General features: G+C 43.5%; 1 protein-coding gene across 3 annotated transcripts in view; it reads left to right on the top strand.

Annotated features, from left to right (window-relative positions):
* The first annotated feature begins 17984 nt into the window (after window positions 1–17984).
* Window positions 17985–19871, top strand: part of TSPAN12 (tetraspanin 12) — an 87313-nt gene continuing 85426 nt past the window's right edge. The window contains exons 1-2 of one of the 3 annotated variants that reach the window (XM_081878097.1): window positions 17985–18219; window positions 19420–19574. In XM_081878097.1, coding sequence (XP_081734223.1) covers window positions 19509–19574 — 66 coding nt within the window. In that variant the 5' untranslated portion in view covers window positions 17985–18219; window positions 19420–19508. Of the gene's footprint in view, window positions 18220–18826; window positions 19285–19419; window positions 19575–19871 lie in introns of those variants that run through there. The other 2 variants (XM_081878099.1, XM_081878098.1) reach the window with 2 other exon arrangements.

The following is a 19871-nucleotide window of genomic DNA, read 5'->3' as shown; positions in this document are numbered from 1 at the left end:
GATTAGCAAAGTTCTGCCCTCAGTGTCACAGAGACCCATGCAGGTCCCCAATGGATTAGGTAGAAAAGTAAACATTGACCAACCTTGACTGTTCTAAAGCAACCCTTGAATTCTCAAATATTTGCCTGAACCTGTAAGAAATTGCAAAACTGGGTCAAACTAACCTGGCACAGCACAGGGGAACAGAAAGTATTCCCAATGAGAGAAAGAGGGTGAAGTATAGAGCTACATTCAGAAAAGGGTACATTGCTCTTTTCCACATCTTATTTTTTTATTGTGTCCCTTTACGATCGACTGAAAGTCCCCTGGGCAAAGACTTATATCACTTTCAGATGCTGCGCAGCATCTAAAGCACTCCTGCCATGATCTCCCTAATCATTCCTCTCGCATGTTATCATATCCAGCAAGAATATATTTCTCAATGAAGCAAAGGGTTTATATCTCCCAACTTGAACAAGATATATTGCAAATGTATGCCAAGTAGAATGAAAAACATGCATTGCAATCCTTTTTGTGGGAATGTCCTCATATCGAACATTCGGGTGAATGATGCTAGCTAATGTGACCCAAAGCTCTGAATTAAGGAGACGCGAAATTCCATTAGACTGGTGACTTATGGCTGCTCGAATTGCTTGGTGACCTCCAAAGTTACAGGACAGATGTAGTTTGCTTTCTTTATTTACTGATCCTGGCTCATAAATGGATTGGACAATAGAGACAGCTCCCTTGTGAGATTCTTAGTTGAACTTGACTGAAGAATGCCTTCCCCTTGAAAACATAATATTTAGTTTCCAGCAGGGAACAGTGGGATACTGTTTGGTGCTATCTGGGAAAGAAGAAAATTAGATTATCATGATAGCACTAAAACGGCTTTGTGTGGACAAAATACAAGACCTACCTAGACAGAGATTTCTCCACAATGGGTCTTTCTTTCTTTCTTCTTGGAAACTGCTTCCGATGATATGTGCTGAATGCAGCTAATTTATCATTTTCGGTCTACATTTGAGAGCCACAAAAAAGACCTGAGCATTGATTTCAGTGGCCCTGAGCAGGCTGCACTCTGTTTTACGTCGTGAACAAGAGTCTATGAACCATTTTAAAGGAAGAACCGGACAAATAAGCTGTGATTCCCCAAACATGTGGCTCAGAAACTGCACGAGAACCAATACCATAGACTAACTATTCCTCTTTGTGACAGCATTTGCAAAACCTTTGACAAAAATCTGCTTGGAAGTGCACATTTTAATTTAGTGTGTATCATAGCTGTCAACCATCCCTTATTTGGCAGGAAAGTCCCTTATCCCAGCGTCATGTCCTGCTGCTGTCCCTCATTGATGATGTCCCTTAAATTTCCCGGGTTTCAAAGGAAGCAGCTCCTCTCCCTCCCTCCCTGCCGGCCAGGGAGGAGGGAGGCTCCAACTGTGTTGCTTGGCTGCGTTGCTCACCCAATAAGAAGTCTAAGAACGACTGGGGGGTGGAGCTTGCATGCCTTGTGCCGATCAAATCGGCCGCGTTGCCTGGGGACTCGCCTTTGCTCAGCGCTTCCCAGCAGAGAGGTGACGGTGGTTTTCCTTGCTGCATCCCCTTTGCTGGGTTGCTGCACTGTGGGAACCACCACTTGAGGCTTCATTTGGCTGCTGGCTGGGCTTTCTGCCTTTGGCTCGGAGGGGCTCAGAAGTTGAACATACCTGTGCCCGGAAAATCCCTAATTTTGGTTGCTGATCCCTTATTTTCAAGGCTGCTAGTCCCTTATTTTCAAATCTGTAAGTTGACAGCTATGGTGTGTATAACATACCCTCCAATAATTATCTGATGAAAATAGGCCTGTCCTATTCAACAACAACAGAAACAAAAACAACTTTATTATTTATGCCCTGCCCATCTGACTGGGTTCCCCAGCCACTCTGGGCAGCTTCCAACAAATATAAAAACATAATAAAACATGAAACATTAAAAAACTGCCCTATAGAGGGCTGCCTAAGATGTCTTCTAAAGGTTGCATAGCTACTTTTCTCCTTGGCTCAGGAGTTGCATAACTCCATACCCTCCAACATTTATCCGACATTTGGCTCAGGAGTTGCATAACTCCATACCCTCCAACATTTATCCGATGAAATAGTCCTAAGGAAAAGTGGGACATTCCGGTATCAAATCAGAAACCGGGACGGCTTCTGTAAATCCGGGACTATCGCTGGAAAATTGGGACACTTGGAAGTTCTGGTGCACAAATTGATTTTGAAATAATATTTTTACGGTACAGTGGTATCTCAGGTTACATATGCTTCAGGTTACATACGCTTCAGGTTACAGACTCCGCTAACCCAGAAATATTACCGTGGGTTAAGAACTTTGCTTCAGGATAAGAACAGAAATCGGGCTCCAGCAGCACGGCAGCAGCAGGAGGCCCCATTAGCTAAAGTGGTGCTTCAGGTTAAGAACAGTTTCAGGTTAAGAAGGGAACTCCGGAACGAATTAAGTACTTAACCTGAGGTACCACTGTAATTTGTATATTGTGAATGGTCAACATTCTCAGCAGACACAATGTCCCACAGAGTGGGCCAGAAATGCATTTTATTGCACATTTAGATTTCCTCCTCTTACATACAATGAGACATTGTAATACAGGCTTATCAGTCAGGGCCATGATTCAAAAACGTGATGATACCCGGGGCACACCACACCCACCACACACCCCTTCCTATGCCAGGTGGGAAGCAGCACCTTGCATGCCTCGTTTTTTTAAAAAATAGATTTATACTTTCCAAGTTACACATTTTATTAATTTTACAATCATTTTGACATTTCAAAGCTTGACTTCCTTCCCCCTCCTTTTGCGGTTCCTTAAATTTATTTTTAATATCTTCTGCATATCTAAATTAACTTAATTGCTCATTTATTCATCTACTCTAAATATATACTCTTATGAAACTGCAGGTTATTACAATAATCCTGCCAATATTCTTATCTGTTTACAATTTATCTGCAAATATTCAATAAACTGTTTCCATTCTTTTATAAAAAGTTTGTTATGTTGATTTCTTATTCTTCCACTAAGTTTCTCCATTTCTGCATATTTCATAAGTTTTTGTATCCATTCTTCCTTTGCTGGGACTTCTGCTTCTTTCTATTTGGGGGCAAGCAATATTCTGCTTAACTTATATGCAGAATTCATCATGCGAAAGGCGGGGGCAAGTAGAATGGGAAGAAATGGAGGCAGTGAGAGATTTTACTTTCTTGGGCTCCATGATCACTGCAGATGGTGACAGCAGTCACGAAATTAAAAGACGCCTGCTTCTTGGGAGAAAAGCAATGACCAACCTAGATAGCATCTTAAAAAGCAGAGACATCACCTTGCCAACAAAGGTCTGTATAGTTAAAGCTATGGTTTTCCCAGTAGTGATGTACGGAAGTGAGAGCTGGACCATAAAGAAGGCTGATCGTCGAAGAATTGATGCTTTTGAATTATGGTGCTGGAGGAGACTCTTGAGAGTCACATGGACTGCAAGAAGATCAAACCTATCCATTCTTAAGGAAATCAGCCCTGAGTGCTCACTGGAAGGACAGATCCTGAAGCTGAGACTCCAATACTTTGGCCACCTCATGAGAAGATAAGACTCCCTGGAAAAGACCCTGATGTTGGGAAAGATGGAGGGCACAAGGAGAAGGGGACGACAGAGGATGAGATGGTTTGACAGTGTTCTCGAAGCTACCAGCATGAGTTTGACTAAACTGCGGGAGGCAGTGGAAGACAGAAGTGCCTGGCGTGCTCTGGTCCATGGGGTCATGAAGAGTCGGTCATGACTAAACGACTAAACAAAAAAACATTCTTGCCACTGTAGTAGCATACATGAATCAGTTTCTATACAATTTAGGTAGTTCTGTCCCTATAATTCCCAAAAGAAAAGCTTTTGGTTGCTGTTTTTTTTACAAAGGTTATTTTAAACATCCTTTTCATTTCATTATATATACTTTCCCAGTAAGCCTTAATCTTACTACAAGACCACCACATATGATAAAAAGAACTTTCTTTCTCTTTACATTTCCAACACTTATTTGATTTAGATTTATACATTTTTTGCCAATTTACTTGGTGTTAGATGCCATCAATATATCATTTTCATATAATTTTCTCTTAGACCATAAAGGTAAAAAGGTAAAGGACCTCTGACAGTTAAGTCCAGCTGCGAACGACTCTGCATAACATGATGTAAATTCCACGACTCTGGGGTTGCGCTGCTCATCTCGCTTTCCTGGCCGAGGGAGGCAACATTTGTCCACAGACAGTTTTTCCGGGTCATGTGGCCAGCATGACTAAGCTGCTTCTGGTGAAACCAGAGCAGCATACGGAAACGGCGTTTACCTTCCCACTGGAGTGGGAAGCACTTTGACATGCTTTTGAACTGCTAGGTTGGCAGGAGCTGGGACCAAACAATGGGAGCTCACCCCGTCATGGGGATTTGAACAGCCGACCTTCCGATCTGCAAGCCCAAGGCTCAGTAGTTTACACCACAGCACCAGCCACGTCCCTTATAAACATAAACAGGTAAAGGACCCCTGACAGTTAAGTCCAGTCGCAAACGACTCTGCATAACATGATGTAAATTCCACAATCATTCCCATGCTTCCATGCCTATATTATGACCAATGTCTATTGCCCAATGTATCATTGGGGATTTTACTTGCTCATCCTTTGTCTCTAATAATAATAATAATAATAATAATAATAATAATAATAATGTAATAATGCCTCCTAGGGCTTGGCAAGAGAAGGCAGCATAAAAAAATATGGTGGCACAAAATGGAGTCTCCACTTTTACTCCCCTTCCCTAAGAGATATCATATTAAAGTGTGGAGTATCTTTTGGCTTTCACAACTTTAGAAGCAATTTCTTCTAAAGTGAGGCCGAATGAGATTATTGTTTTTCTTTCACCACAGCCTGATTAAATTTGGCGAGGAGATGAGGGATCAGATTCAAATTCTCTGAAATTATACGGCCTTAAGCTTCCAGTTGGCGATCTCCGTTATATATAATTAGGCCAAGGGGATTTAAAATTACTGACATTTGCACTTGGTTAACAACACCAGCGTTTTCAGCATGGCAGTTTGGGTTTTTTTTGTGATATTCTTTTTTCAGTGGAAGTCATAAGTAATGCTTTTGCAGCTATAATGTGGCTTTAGAAAGGGAGCCTCACTTTTAAATGTGTAAAAAAATCACGACACATTACAAATCAGGGTCTGGCTGTTTCAAGCTGGAGTTTAAAAATACATTTCCAGAGGGTAAGTTCTTATGCACAGAAAGCAGAATAGAAAACTGTTTAATTCCCACTGCATTTGGGAATTAAAGAGAACAACACTCCAACTTCATTTTAAAATTGCTCCTGCCTTTTGTATAATCTTATCAAAGTGTGAAATATCAAAGCTATAAAACCTTCAGTTTAATAGGGATTTTAAAAATCTGTATAAATACAAGCTTGAAATTTTTCTGGAAACTAATCCCTATGAATTTCTTAGGGTTTTTTCTTTTTCTTTTTTTAAAAATAAGGGATTCCCACTCCCCACTCCCAAAAGCAATATCAATACAGCTTGGCTATACATGCCTTATAATCAGAAAATTACTATCATTTGCTGCTTCAGTAAACAGAAAGAAAATAGCAACACACAATGGAGTTTTCATATCAGATAACAGACATGAACGTACCAGCTGCTCCTTTTGCTGCATATAATTATCTGTATTCCACAACATTTTTTTATCTTTTGGTTTCAATTTACTTGTACTGCTGGGATAGCTCAGTCGGTAGAGCACGAGACTCTCAATCACAGGGTTGTGGGTTTGAGTGCCACATTGAGCCGCACATTGGGCAAGAGGTTCCTGCACTACCGGGGATTGGACTCGATGAGCCTCGTGGTTCCTTCCAATTCCATGTTTCTACTTTTTTCTCCTTTCTAGGTCTCACTGCTTACCAGTATGCGTTTTTTTTTTTTTTTAAATAACTTTTATTCAAAATTAAAACAAAACATATTATCCAGAAACATATCACCCTTATTTTCCCCCCATTTTTCCTCCCTCCCCCCACAGAACCCACCCATCCCCACCCCCCAACTTCCCTCAGTTCCAGTCTTTGATTTCTCTAAAAACACTGTTTTCTGCATGTTACACAGTTGTATAAATCCTCAAACTATTTAGCTGATTATTATCAATAAAAAGTTTGTGAATGTTTATTCAAAACCAGCCAAGGAGTCCAGTTTGCTTTGTTGTATCTTCAAATACTTTGTAAAGGGTTCCCATTCTTCTTTAAAGTCACAGTTATCCTTGTCCCGTAGCTTGTATGTCAGTTTTGCCAGTACTGCATAGTCCATCAATTTTTCTTGCCATGATTCTTTGGTTGGGGTTTCTTCGGTCTTCCATCCTTGTTCTACCAGAACTCTCGCAGCCGTTGTCGCATACATGAAGATGTTTTTCAGCTTTTTTGGCAGATCTTTCCCTTCAATCCCTAATAAAAATGCTTCAGGTTTTTTAACAAATGTTAACTGGAACATTTTCTTCAATTTGTTGTATATCATTTCCCAAAATTTTTTAATTACCTTACAGTCCCACCACATATGATAAAATGTCCCCTCCTTTTCCTTACACTTCCAACATATATTTGAACTAGTTTTGTACATTTTCCCCAACTGCACTGGTGTTGTGTACCATCTGTACATCATCTTCATGTAATTAATATGCGGCTTTTTATATTGTCATTTGCCTGCCTCTTATGCCTTTTGAATCAGGACTAAGGCGGCAATCCTAATCCTATTTACTTGGGTGTAAACGTAATTGAATTGAATTGGACGTCACTGAACTTCGTGGGAATTACTTCCATTTCAAAATGCCTAAGATTTAACACCGTTGTAGTTAAGCAGCTATACAAGTCGTTAGGGAAATCTTAATTCTATCCTCCAGATATTGTGGATTACAACTCCCATCAATCCTGACCAATGACCATGCTGGGAATGATGGGAATAGTCCAAAACATCTGGAAGCTATCTCTGAATATATATTTGCCTGTGTCTTGTGCATATTTACTTGGGAATAAGTCCCATTGAACTCCATGGATTTTTGAGTAAATATACATAAGTTCAAGCAGCAAATAATATAGCTGGGTTTTTTTGCTCTACCTCAAACCATGTGATGTATTTGTGTTGCAATGTTCTTGGCGAGCTTTAAGGTGGATCAATTTCCTTTTTCCAATAATTGTGAAGTATCGGGCGTGCTGTGATATCCTTTAAATAAGAGTATTTAAACATTTCCCCCAAGAAAGAAAGCTGATTGTATTGCTTCATCTTTAAATCTTGTTCCTAAAAGCATTGCAGAAAAGACTTGGAAAGCATTTTTGAATGGCAGGGGATCGGAATGGAGAATTTTAGTTGTACATGTTAAATTTGATGTGTTTTAAAATAAATTTAAAGTGTGTGTGTGTGTTTAAATTAAACAAGACTGTTACCTTCTCCAATGCTTGGTGATTAGAGGTGATTATAAATGGAATCAAGAAATCTGCCATTGTTAAGTTGTGGGTGAACATATCAGATGACACAGCGATTCTCCAAACAGCACTTGTTTATTCACAGGTCAGAACAGAACTGAACTGAAGGGCTCAGTCAGCCTGCTTATATAGAGCTCCAGTACAATGTTACTGTAACAACTTTCTGTAACTATCCAATCACTGAACGTCACTTTTGATCCCTTATTTGCATATGTGGACCTGAACTATCTACAGTATCCCCCTGCTGGCCCAGGGTGAGAACTTCAGTACATAACAGCCATAGACATAGGAAAGAATGGACATCCTGAGGCCTAATATGTGATTCAGGTCAGCTTTGCCTCTTACAAATAGTTGTGCCTTTGACCATTTATGCCACTTCGCTTGGCTGGAAGACACTCATGACTTCAGCTGGAGCTGATCTACATGCATATGCCAGCTGATGACTCTGGACCAACTTTTGAATAAAGAAGAATTACAAGTGAAATTTGGCTTAGCAAAGAGAGCTAATTGTCAGTTTCTCAACTTAAGCGCCTCACATCCATTTTGGAGACCTGCTAACAGAGCAGCATCTGTTGCACCAAAACTCCTTGGAAGATCTGCTTGGGTTCCCTGGCCTGCCAAAGCCAGTGTCCTCTTTATATAGCTGCTTCTTAGACAGCTTTAAGGTGAATATATCATACCTTTGCAAAGAGTGAAATGGATTGTTGGAATGCCTTGTTCAACTGAAGCCCTGGCCCAGAACATTCTTGTCTCTTGAAAGATCCTCCTTTGATCTGATCATATGTCGTATGCAACGAAAATGAATGTCGACAGATCAGACACCACAGAGGCTCCACCACAAATTATTTTTGTCCTTGACGTGTTGGAGATGTCGGGGCAGAAATCAGGGCCACATGGAGTTGTGGAATTGCCCACTGCACACCTCTTTTGAGATCCAGCTCTGAGGGCCTTCTGGTGGTTCCCTCACAGCAAGAAGTGAAAATACAGATATCCAGGCAGAGGGCCTTCTTGGCAGTGGTGCCCACCCTATGGAACACCCTCCCATCAGATGTCAAGGAGATAAAGAACTACGCAACTTTCAGAAGACATCTTAAGGCAGCCCTGTATCAGGAAGTTTTAAATGTTTGATGTTTTATTATGCTTTTATATATGTTGGAAGGCGCTCAGAGTGGCTGGGGTCCAAATAAATTGTTGTTGCTGCTGCTGTTATATTGGGGTGAAATCTTGGTAGTTATCTTAGTCCTGGAAACTTTACTGTATTTCAAAGATATGCATGCTTTGCTGATTGCTATTTGGAATTTACCACTGAGTCATGCATACACCAGGGTCAGCCAAAGGCATACTGCTTCCACAATGGAAAGACAAGTCATTGCTTTGCACAGAATTAAGGATTCGCACTATCCTTATCAGAGCTGCCAATATAATGACGTGAGCATAAAGAAAAGAAATGTGAGAACATTTGGACAGTTTACCCCCTCAAGATTTATGCATCCCATTTGGCAGTAGAGTATATATGTGTCATTTGACAGTGAAGGGACTCCAAGGTTGATCTCAAAGCCTGGGTAAATATATGAAGGAAGGAGAAATGCTTTAGCTAACCTGCATATGTGTGTGTGTGTGTGTGTGTGTTTTACAATTTAAAGTACTCATTTTTATATCCTTAAGAGATCAATGACTTCCCTTCTTTTCTTTCCATGGTTCATTTTACATATCACAAATCCCTTCATATTTTACAGAAACTATACCATTCAGTATTCCATTCTTACATCCATCATAACTTATTTACACTGTTGAATTTATCTTAATGCTGCCAGCGTTTTCAGCTGTACACAGTTATTTCCCATACATTCAATAAACATTTTCCAATCTTCTCTAAACATACGTTCTTCTTGTTCTCTTATTCTATATGATAAGTCTTCAATTGTCCATATTCTGTCAACTTGCCACTCTTCTTTGGTTAGGAACTCACTCGTTTTCCATTTTCAGGCTAACAAAACACGAGTATGTAGTAGCATACATAAATAACCTTTTTCGACACCTGGGAATTTAAGTCTGAATTATCCCCAACAGAAAGGACCCTTGTTTTGGGGGGAAATTAACCTGCAATTTGAACACTGCAGGATAGATGTACACGTACAGAGCTCATTCAGATGCTGGGGTAGTTGGAGAATAATGGTGCAACCTTTTAAGAACACGACATTTCAGATCCAACTAATTATTCACATGTTTGAATGTACATTCACAGCAATAACACCATGTAAAACCACCATGCCAAGGAAAAGTATGTTTGCTTCAGTTCCTTGCAAGACTAGCCTATCCATGAAGCACCTCAGCTGGCAGAAGCCCAGAGGCAGCACCCCCATCATCACCCAACATGCCCTGCCACTTCCATCACTAGCGGAAAAGCTGCGTCAGCCCCGGTACTGATTTCCAGTGAGATCTCACTGAAATGTCAAGGCGCGCTGAAGATCTTGCGAAATTTCCAGCGAAATCTCACCGGGAATTGGTACGGATGCCAGAGCTGCTTCTCTGCTGGTGCCAGCAGTGCAGTGTCATAAAACTGTTGTTGTTTAGTCATTTAGTCGTGTCCGACTCTTCGTGACCCCATGGACCAGAGCACGCCAGGCACTTCTGTCTTCCACTGCCTCTCGCAGTTTGGTCAAACTCATGCTGGTACCTTCGAGAACACTGTTCAACCATCTCGTCCTCTGTCGTCCCCTTCTCCTTGTGCCCTCCATCTTTCCCAGCACCAGGGTCTTTTCCAGGGAGTCTTCTCTTCTCATGAGGTGGCCAAAGTATTGGAGCCTCAGCTTCAGGATCTGTCCTTCCAGTGAGCACTCAGGGCTGATTTCCTTCAGAATGGATCGGTTTGATCTTCTTGCAATCCATGGGACTCTCAAGAGTCTCCTCCAGCACCATAATTCAAAAGCATCAATTCTTCAGCGATCAGCCTTCTTTATAGTCCAGCTCTCGCTTCCATACATCACTACTGGGAAAACCATAGCTTTAACTATATGGACCTTTGTTGGCAAGGTGATGTCTCTGCTTTTTAAAATGAAAAACAGGAAGGGACAACCACGAGGGTCATGTACTTCAACCCCCGGCAAGGCAGTAATCTTTTGCCCAACATGGGTCTTGAACCCACAACCCTGAGATTAAAAGTCTTGTGCTCTACCAGCTGAGCTAGGAAGAGTCATCCCGGTGGAGGTGAGCCGTCTGGCAGTGGCGCAGCAGAGCGGGGCAGCGCTACTCATTTGGCTCAAGTGGCGAAACAGGACACACTGCCCCTGGTTCCTGCAGTACAAATTTTCCGTCATAGCAGATAAACAGCACCCTCTCCTTGCCTTTCCAAAATTACCTCTTTGTACAGAATACTCTGGGCATCCAGCTAGGCACCCAATGGATCCATTGCGAACAGTTTTTCATGGCTTCCCTACCCTTTCTGCCCCTTTGATCTTCCCCACAACTCACTGATCATAGCTCTTAGTTGAGCTAGGCAAAACTGGTCTGGAATTCATGGCTGCTTCCATACTGGGGCTAGTTTAGGTCCCAGGGCTGGAGCAAGTCCTCTAACTGATGGTTAGTCATGTGCAGTGAAATTTTTCGTAGGGGAAAAGTTACTCTAGTTTGGGCCAAGAGATGCCATCTTGCACTGGCGATTGAGGGGCTGATATTGCGTGCCTTGTTGGGCCTTTGGGAAGGTAGTGTAGGGCTCTTCAACCTGTCAGATCATCGTGCCTCCCTCCCTAAGTCAGGCAGAAGCTTCCTGGGCTTTGAGAAGGAGGCACCAGGCTTTAATACTTTAATACTCCAATTTGCCGGGAACATTTAGGAGACTACCCTAGTTCCCGTGGTCCACATGTCACTGGTTCTGAATTCCTTTACATGGCATTCATCACAACTCCCTTGATGCGATGGGAAGTATTCCTCCAATTTGGTTCTGAAGTTCAAACCGACGCATCACAGCGATTGACTCGGTTTAGCTCTCCTTTTTTGAGCTACGTAGTCCAAACTAAGTTGCTTCCAGGTGACAGAACACCAAAGGGATCAGTCATACTTTCCCGATTCGACATAGCCTTCCGTACATCTAGGACATGTTCGGCAGGGCGGTGCCGAGATAAGTTCAAAGAAATTCATCAGAGCCATTTAACCAGGAATTACTTCAGCAAGTCCTTTAAATCTATCTTGGTCTATAAAGCACAGCAATCTCCCCTTTGATCCTGTAAAGATAGAACCCAAGTACGCTATACATAGCACTGTGATGCAAGCTGAGGAGACGGTTGAAAGTGAAGCATGCCACAGAGTTATACAAAGCATCCAAACACTGCAGGAATGAGATCGAAGGCTCATGCTAAACAATATACTCCTAGCAGGCTTATCATTTCATTATGGTTCAGCTCGGGGGAAATCTTGGCCTTAAAAAGGCACCAAGTCAATAGAAAGAACTAAAGTGATCAGAGGCAAGGCCAGAGGACCAGAGGGTTTAAAAGCCAAAGTGCAGACATTCAAAGATCTGGCTTAAGTGCATCTTTTCCATGACTGTCATTTTCCAGGTCTTCCCTTTCCCATGTCAAAGTTTCCTCCAGGGAGGCTCCCTTAAGCTTTTGGTATACTGAAATTCCTGAAAGAGAGATAAGAGATTAGCAAGAAAGGAAAATGCGGAGAATTTTCTTTGCTGAGTAATGATGGTGAGTATACAAGGGAAAAGGCAGGAGCCACTCAACGCTAGTTCTGTTTTCCGAGGCAAAACAACCCAAAAGTAAAATATGTTTTCCAAATTGAAATTTGCATGGTTCCGTGTGCACTCCCAGCTGTTCACATCACTCCAGCCTAGAGATCCTAATGCTCTTCAGGCATTCATTACACTTGAGGCAGGGCGGAGAGGAAGAGAGTGCGAACTCATCTGCTTCCCAAGGCAAAAAAAAAAAAAGGGGGGGGAATTGTAATTGAGAAAAGAGAATTTGAAGCAGAAGAGGTGGTAGACTCACAGAGAGTGCCCTTTCCTACTAAGGACTTCAAGCCCAAGTCCCTAGTGGGAAGAGAGGTTGCAGCAGGAACTGAGACACAGATTGTCGTTTCTCTCCAGGAATCCTGGCATTTGCAGTGAAGTCTTGGTCCCCTGTGAGGAAAGATGTCTCCGTAGGGTTGTACACAGTGCTTCTGCCACTTTGCTCCCTTCTCCTTCCTCAAGGAAAGTGTCTTCGCCCAGGGAAAGAGAGAGGGGGAGAAGGAAGCAGCTAATTACAGGAAATGTTCACAGCACTGGTACATGCAGAATCAGCATGGCACAGGTGCCTGGCAAACAGCGCCCGCTTCAGTTCTGCTTACAATCTGAGCAGGGGTGCTCAGCTCTGCAACTAATCCCCTGCTCACATCCTCACAGTAACTCTAATGCATATGAGATTAGACTCCAGATGAGGCTGAGCTCTGTAACTTCCATCAGCCTCAGGCATCATGGTCAGGGATGAAGGGAGTTGGACAGCCCTAGTGTGGGACGTGGGTGGCGCTGTGGTCTAAACCACTGAGCCTCTTGGGCTTGCCGATCAGAAGGTCAGCGGTTCGAATCCTCACGACGGGGGGAGCTCCTATTGCTCTGTCCCAGCTCCTGCCAACCTAGCAGTTTGAAAGCTTACTAGTGCAAGTAGATAAATAGGTACCGCTGTGGCGGGAAGGTAAACAGCATTTCCGTGCGCTCTGGCTTCCGTCACAGTGTCCCGTTGCACCAGAAGCAGTTTAGTAATGTTGCCACATGACCCAGAAAGCTGACTGTGGACAAACGCCGGCTCCCTCGGCCTGAAAGCGAGATGAGCGCAGCAATCCCTTAGTTACCTTTGACTGGGCTTAACCGTCCAGGGGTCTTTCACCCCCCCTTTTTTTAAGCTTTAGTGTATGAGCCGTAGACTAACTCTTCTCTGTTTCTTCTATCTAGGATCCAGATTCCCAGTTAACCCCATGCTTGTTCTATGGGGAGTTTCCTGACATCAAACTTGCAGGAGTTGGGTCCCAAGACCAAAGAGAAATATTTAGAGCTACCCCTGCAGCAAATATAATAAACACAAACGTCGGCAGTGTTAGAGCACACATTATATTTTCTCTTTTCGGTCACTTTGATTTTAAATTGCTTCAAAAGAATTTTAAAGCTGTTGTTGGCATCCATCCGTCCCGAGAGACGGTAGAGTTTGCCTCCGGGTTAGCAGCACCAAAGTGACCTCCCTGGGGCCCAAGCCTGGGCAGTGGGTGACTCTCTGTCTCACTGATGTGGTCCAAAGGAAAATAGAGCTGTTATGTACTAAGCTTGGATCTGAGAACAATAGGCAAGTAGGAACCTAGAATGAAACAACTGATTGGCTTGCAGGAAAAGACCAATCAGGCTCCAGGAGGAAGTTAATCAGCCTATTAGGCTGGTAGGATTGTAGAATGCAACAAGTGATTGGCCTGCAGGAAAAGACCAATCAGGCTCCAGGAGGGAAGGAGAATCATCCAATCATATGTGACTCATTGTGTAAATAATGTATATAAAAGCCTGAGGGTTGGGGGGCAATTCAATCACTGTTTTACAAGCTGCAATAAAGAGCATGAAATCAGTACAGGACTCTGAGTATATTTCAAGAGCGATACCTTTGGCACCAGCTTGGCTGTAAGAGTTGCTGGAAGGAGGCGTATAATACTCATAAACACTCTGCTGTGAAGTGCCATGCCAACATAGAAGTTCCATAAGAATAACCAAAAGGTCCTGGGTTGACCCCCTTCTCGGCCTCACTGATGTGGTCCAACCACCTTAGAACTCCACTCCAGATTTGTGGAGGGTTTATTCATTTATAAGTGGTACCCCCTCCCCTCCCTTTAAAAGTACTTATTTTCCTCCGGCATGTTTTCGACTTGTTTCCAAACAGAGCATAATTGAAAAGGACTTTCAGAATGGCTAACACTTCCGGTTACACTACATTGCTTTACTTCCATGGGAACATTCTCCCTGATTCTTTTCCATTTTCAGTGTCATGGAAATTTCACAGAAGTTGACAGTCCAGCAGAAAGAAGCGCTCCTCGGGGACTGTTCATTAAGGCTGCAGAGCCTGCCAAACACTCATATGTCAAGGCTGCCTTCTTGCCAGAAGTGCTTGCTCATGCTTTGTGTCCAATGCATGCTCCCCAATCCATCACTTAAACGAGGGAGAAATAATAGAACGACCACGAAGCACATTCTCACCTCTTTTAGACTGAGGCTCTGCACACACTCAGTGGGGCTCGCTTCTGAGTAGATGTAAAAGGTAAAATGCAAACGACCCCCGGATGGTTAAAGGTGACTATGGGGTTGCGGCGCTCATCTCGCTTTCAGGCCAAGGGAGCCGGCCTTTGTCCACAGACAGCTTTCTGGGTCATGTGGCCAGCATGACTAAACTGCTTCTGTTTTTTTAAAAAAAATAATATTTATTACTTTTAAAACTTACAAAAAGGAAAGAGAAGAAAAGAGACAAAAAGAAAAACAACAACAAGAAAGGGAAAAAAATACAATACAATATATAAACAACACAAAACACAACATTAACCTAAACAAAACAAAAACAATTTAAAAACATACATTATACCATTTCAGTAGTCTATCTTTCATACCCTTGTTTCATCGACCTCCTCTCACCTCCCTTTTTGTATTCCACTTCTATTAATTGTTTCAGCAATTCCTTTCCATCTTTCTCTATTTTCTGTCATATAAATATCTTAACTTATTTTTACCCTTATTTTCCATTAATACTATAATGCTTATTTATGCTTAACTCCTTATAACATTTCAACTAAAGCCATAAGATTTCATTCCAACATTTTTCTAACACTCAGTAATTTTATAATATTTCTATTTCTGAAAATAAACTTTAAAACTTTTTCCAATCTTCTTCCACCATCTCTTCTCCCTGGTCTCGGATACTGCCAGTCATTCGTCAATTCCAAATAGTCCATCAACCTGGTGATCTTCTGTCCGAGGCTCTTAACTCTTTTCCAAGTCCCTTCTGCAGGTCTTCTTCATATTTATACATGCACTTTACTTTGTCTTCTACTGATCTTGTTCTTATTTTCCTTCCTTTGATACTGAAGAGCAGATCTCAGGGAAGCTCCAACCTAGCAATGCTTTTATTCCTTCTCGACAGGTCAACCAAATCTCCATGGTTAAATCTAAAATCCATAAGGTATTTCAGGACATGTTTCAAAATTCCTCCAAATCCAAAGGCCCCCACAGCTCCAATCTCCTCACGACCCAAGTCCAAATCCCAAAAGTCAGTAAATCCCTGCATGAAGGGATCTATCCAACTTTCCTATGACTAAACTGCTTCTGGCACAGCAGGACACCGTGACAAGTGCCAGAGCTCATGGAAATGCCGTTTACCTTCCTGCTGCAGCCGTACCTGTTTATCTACTTGCACTGGCGTGCTTTCGAACTGCTAGGTTGGCAGGAGCTGGGACAGAACAATGGGAGCTCACCCTGTTGCGTGGATTCGAACTGCTGACCTTCTGATCAGCAAGCCCAAGAGGCTCAGGGTTTAGACCACAGTTCCATCCTCGTATAGTATATGATATAGAGGTTTTTATAGATATATATTTATATATAGATATAGATAGCATAGGACCATATATAGTAGAAAAGATATAGGATTGCACTGTATGTGTATCCAAAGCTTCAGGATATTCAACATAAATGTTTAAATGTTCATGATCCTGCTTAAAAAAACATATACAAAATCAAATGCAAGATTTCAATGCCATCAAGGTTGTTTCAAAAAGATCCCTTTTCGGGAAATACCGGAGCAAGACAGTTTCAGCAAACGTGGCCCAACTGCACTGTCTGCCAATTAGGTTCTGGGCCCAACTCAAAGTGCTGGTTTAATAATATAATAATAATAATAATAATAGTTGTTGTTACAGTGGTACCTTGGGTTAAGAACTTAATTCATTCTGGAGGTCCGTTCTTAACCTGAAACTGTTCTTAACCTGAGGTACCACTTTAGCTAATGGGGCCTCCCGCTGCTACTGCGACGCCACTGTGCGATTTTTGTTCTCATCCTGAGGCAAAGCTATTAACCCAAGGTACTATTTCTGGGTTAGCGGAGTCTGTAACCTGAAGCGTCTGTAACTTGAAGCATCTGTAACCCGAGGTTAACCACTGTATTATTTTATTTCATTTATACCTTGCCCATCTGGCTGGGTCAGCCCAGCTACTCTGGGTGGCTTCCAACACATATAAAAATATAATAAGAACCCCAAACATTAAAAGCTTCCTGATACAGGGCTGTCTTCAGATGTCTTCTAAAAGCTATGTAGTCTTTGCCCTGGTATGGGGGGCCCCTTAGGAGCTGGGCCCAATTTGGCCCAATAGCTTTAAGGTCAGCCCTGATGAGACTGTGCAGGGGTTAGACCGACAAGCCCTGCACCTTTTAGGTCCCAGCTCTCATTTCCATACATCACTACTGGGAAAGCCATAGCTTTAACTATGCAGACCTTTGTTGGCAAGGTGATGTCTCTGCTTGTTAGGATGCTGTCTAGGTTTGTCATTGCTTTTCTCCCAAGAAGCAGGCATCTTTTAATTTCGTTACTGCTGTCACCATCTGCGGTGATCATGGAGCCCAAGAAAGTAAAATCTCTCACTGCCTCCATTTCTTCCCCTTCTATTTGCCAGGAGGTGATGGGACCAGTGGCCATGATCTTCGTTTTTTTGATGTTGAGCTTCAGTCCATATTTTGCGCTCTCCTCTTTCACCTTCATTAAAAAGTTCTTTAATTCCTCCTCACTTTCTGCCATCAAGGTTGTGTCATCTGCATATCTGAGGTTGTTGATACTTCTTCCAGCAATCTTAATTCTGGCTTGGGATTCATCCAGCCCAGCCTTTCGCATGATGAATTCTGCATATAAGTTAAATAACCAGGGAGACAATATACAGCCTTGCCGTACTCCTTTCCCAATTTTGAACCAATCAGTTGTTCCATATCCAGTTCTAACTGTAGCTTCTTGTCCCACATAGAGATTTCTCAGGAGACAGATTAGGTGATCAGGCACTCCCATTTCTTTAAGAACTTGCCATAGTTTGCTGTGGTCAACACAGTCAAGGCTTTTGCATAGTCAGTGAAGCAGAAGTAGATGTCTTTCTGGAACTCTCTAGCTTTCTCCATAATCCATCCACCTTTTATTCGCAGTCGTATAAGCTACACTACAGCATGGCCATAAACCTGTACGTTCAACCACTGAAATATACACCCAATATGTAGCAATGCAGATTTATGTTACTGCTTTATGAATGAATTTTGGGGTTCCTCTAAAGAATCTCAACCATTTGGGGGGTTTCCTAAGAAATACGGCATCGCATCGCGCCCAGATCACCAGGGATGCCTCTCTCCTCGCCCCAGGAGCCGGCAGGGCAGCCGTGGTCTCTAAGACCCGACAGAAGCCCGTTCTTGCTGTTCCTGCCGAGCATGCGTGGCAAGTACTTGTGCAGCTGGCGGCTGCCTCTCGTGGAGCCACCGAGGGGAAAGGAGGTGGGAGTCCGAGCGATTGGGCGAGAGTTATTGCCTAAGCAGCCCTCCTTTACCTGGCGGGGTTTGGAGAGGCTTTAGAACGGAGCACTTTCTCTTTTCCCTTTTTGCACCTTGGATCAGCTCCGTCGGGATCAGCTGTGGGGGGAGATCGCGGAGTTGCAACCCACGCGGCGAGCGTGGTAAGTTCACCAACTTCTCCTGCTCCCCGGCGCACCTCCCAGCGTTGCCCCGCGATCCTCGGGCAGGTTGGGCAGCAGCAGGGGCACATGGAGTCCATGCCCACCGTTGCTTGTCCCGGGAAGGAGTTCAGGGCATGGCATGGGATCGGGATCTGGGAGGGTGGGAGACGGAGGAGGAACCCGGTGGCTGCTCCCTGCGCCTTGCTCCAGCCGGATCCTTCGCTGTCATGGCTCGATCGCCGGTTTCTCTTGTTGCAACCCGCACCCCACTCCCCTAAAATATTTCAGGGCCTCCCCAAAGGCGCATTCAAATAGTGCGCCCCCCGTCTTGTGATCGATTATGCGCGGCGGGGCTTTCCTGGCCTCCCCCCAATATTTTATTAAAGTTGGCACCCCTGTACCCCACTCTGACATCCTCGCCCTGTCACCCCAGCAGCAGTTCCAGGGCAGAAGCAATCGTCTACCCTGAATCCTAAAACAGGGAACGGCGTTTCCATTTGCAAAAAAACCCCAAATAAATGATTTTTTAAAAATATATATTTTATTTTTGGGAAGAGGCGGGCTCAAAGAGGGGAGGGTCTGCGCTCTCCAAGAACGCGCCCCCCTCTCCGATCCTGAACTCCACTGCTGTGAGTTGAGGTCTCCTTTCTTGCGCCCTGCCGTCGGTCCGCCATCGAGGTGGTTAATGAGTAACGAAAGGAGAAACTTCTTCCCACCCCGCCAAAGCGCCTTAACCGGAGCAATGATTCCGGGATGCGGGTGAGTGGGGAGCGAGCGCGCGCCCTCGTGGCTTCAGTAAACAAGGGGGTTTCAGAAAGGTGCCACCCCGCGTGCGTCGTGTGAATGGAGGCCAAGGGCGAAAGGAGACCTCCCCTCCCAGGAAGTTTTGCATAGGGGCAGTGCAAAAAGCCAGCGCCTGCTGCTGCTGCTGCTCCTCTCCCCCTCTCTGTCCCCTCTGACTCAAATGACACTTCAGTTGAAACGTATACAGCCAGCAGAAAAGAAAAGTTTGCAAAGTTGACTGCTGCAGCAAGAGAACTTTCCATCTCCGTCCTGCGGCGCCCGGTTGGTTTCACGCCCCTGCCTGGCTTTCTCCTTATACTGTCATCCGTGAAATGATTTTCCTTTTCCTTCCTCTCTTCCTGCCCCTCCCTTTCTCCCTCCCTCCCTCTTTTTTTTTTTTTTTTTTTTTTTTGGAAGATTGCTGAAATTTTCTGTGTCAGAGGTGGCTGTTCCTAAGAGGATGTAGCGAGTCTGAGGATGGGGCTTTCTGCGGAGAGGCGCTCACAATGGCCAGAGAAGACTCGGTGAAGTGTTTGCGGTGCCTGCTATACGCCCTAAACCTGCTTTTCTGGGTGAGTTCCTCCTCCTGCTCAGATGAGAGGCTCCAGCATTTCCAGATATTGCCTCCGAAGGACAATTAGTTCACTGGGCTTACTCCTCTGTATGCAAATCTGCTCTTGCAGGGCATTTTCATGCCCTCCTTCCGATTTCCAGTGTTGCCAGTTAGCCATATTGCTCATCAACAAATTGGATTCTATCAAATAATTTATAACCTACCTTTTAGAGTGAGGCAGTTTACAAATTAAAAGAATCTTCCATAAAAATGGAATAATAATCACTATTTAAATTAGAATTAGGAGCAGCTAACG

Source organism: Podarcis erhardii (assembly GCF_964252035.2).
Source record: "Podarcis erhardii genome assembly, chromosome: 10".
NCBI lineage: Eukaryota > Metazoa > Chordata > Lepidosauria > Squamata > Lacertidae > Podarcis > Podarcis erhardii.
The sequence above is the reverse complement of the archived record's forward strand: the minus strand, read 5'-3'. Positions and strand labels throughout refer to the sequence as shown.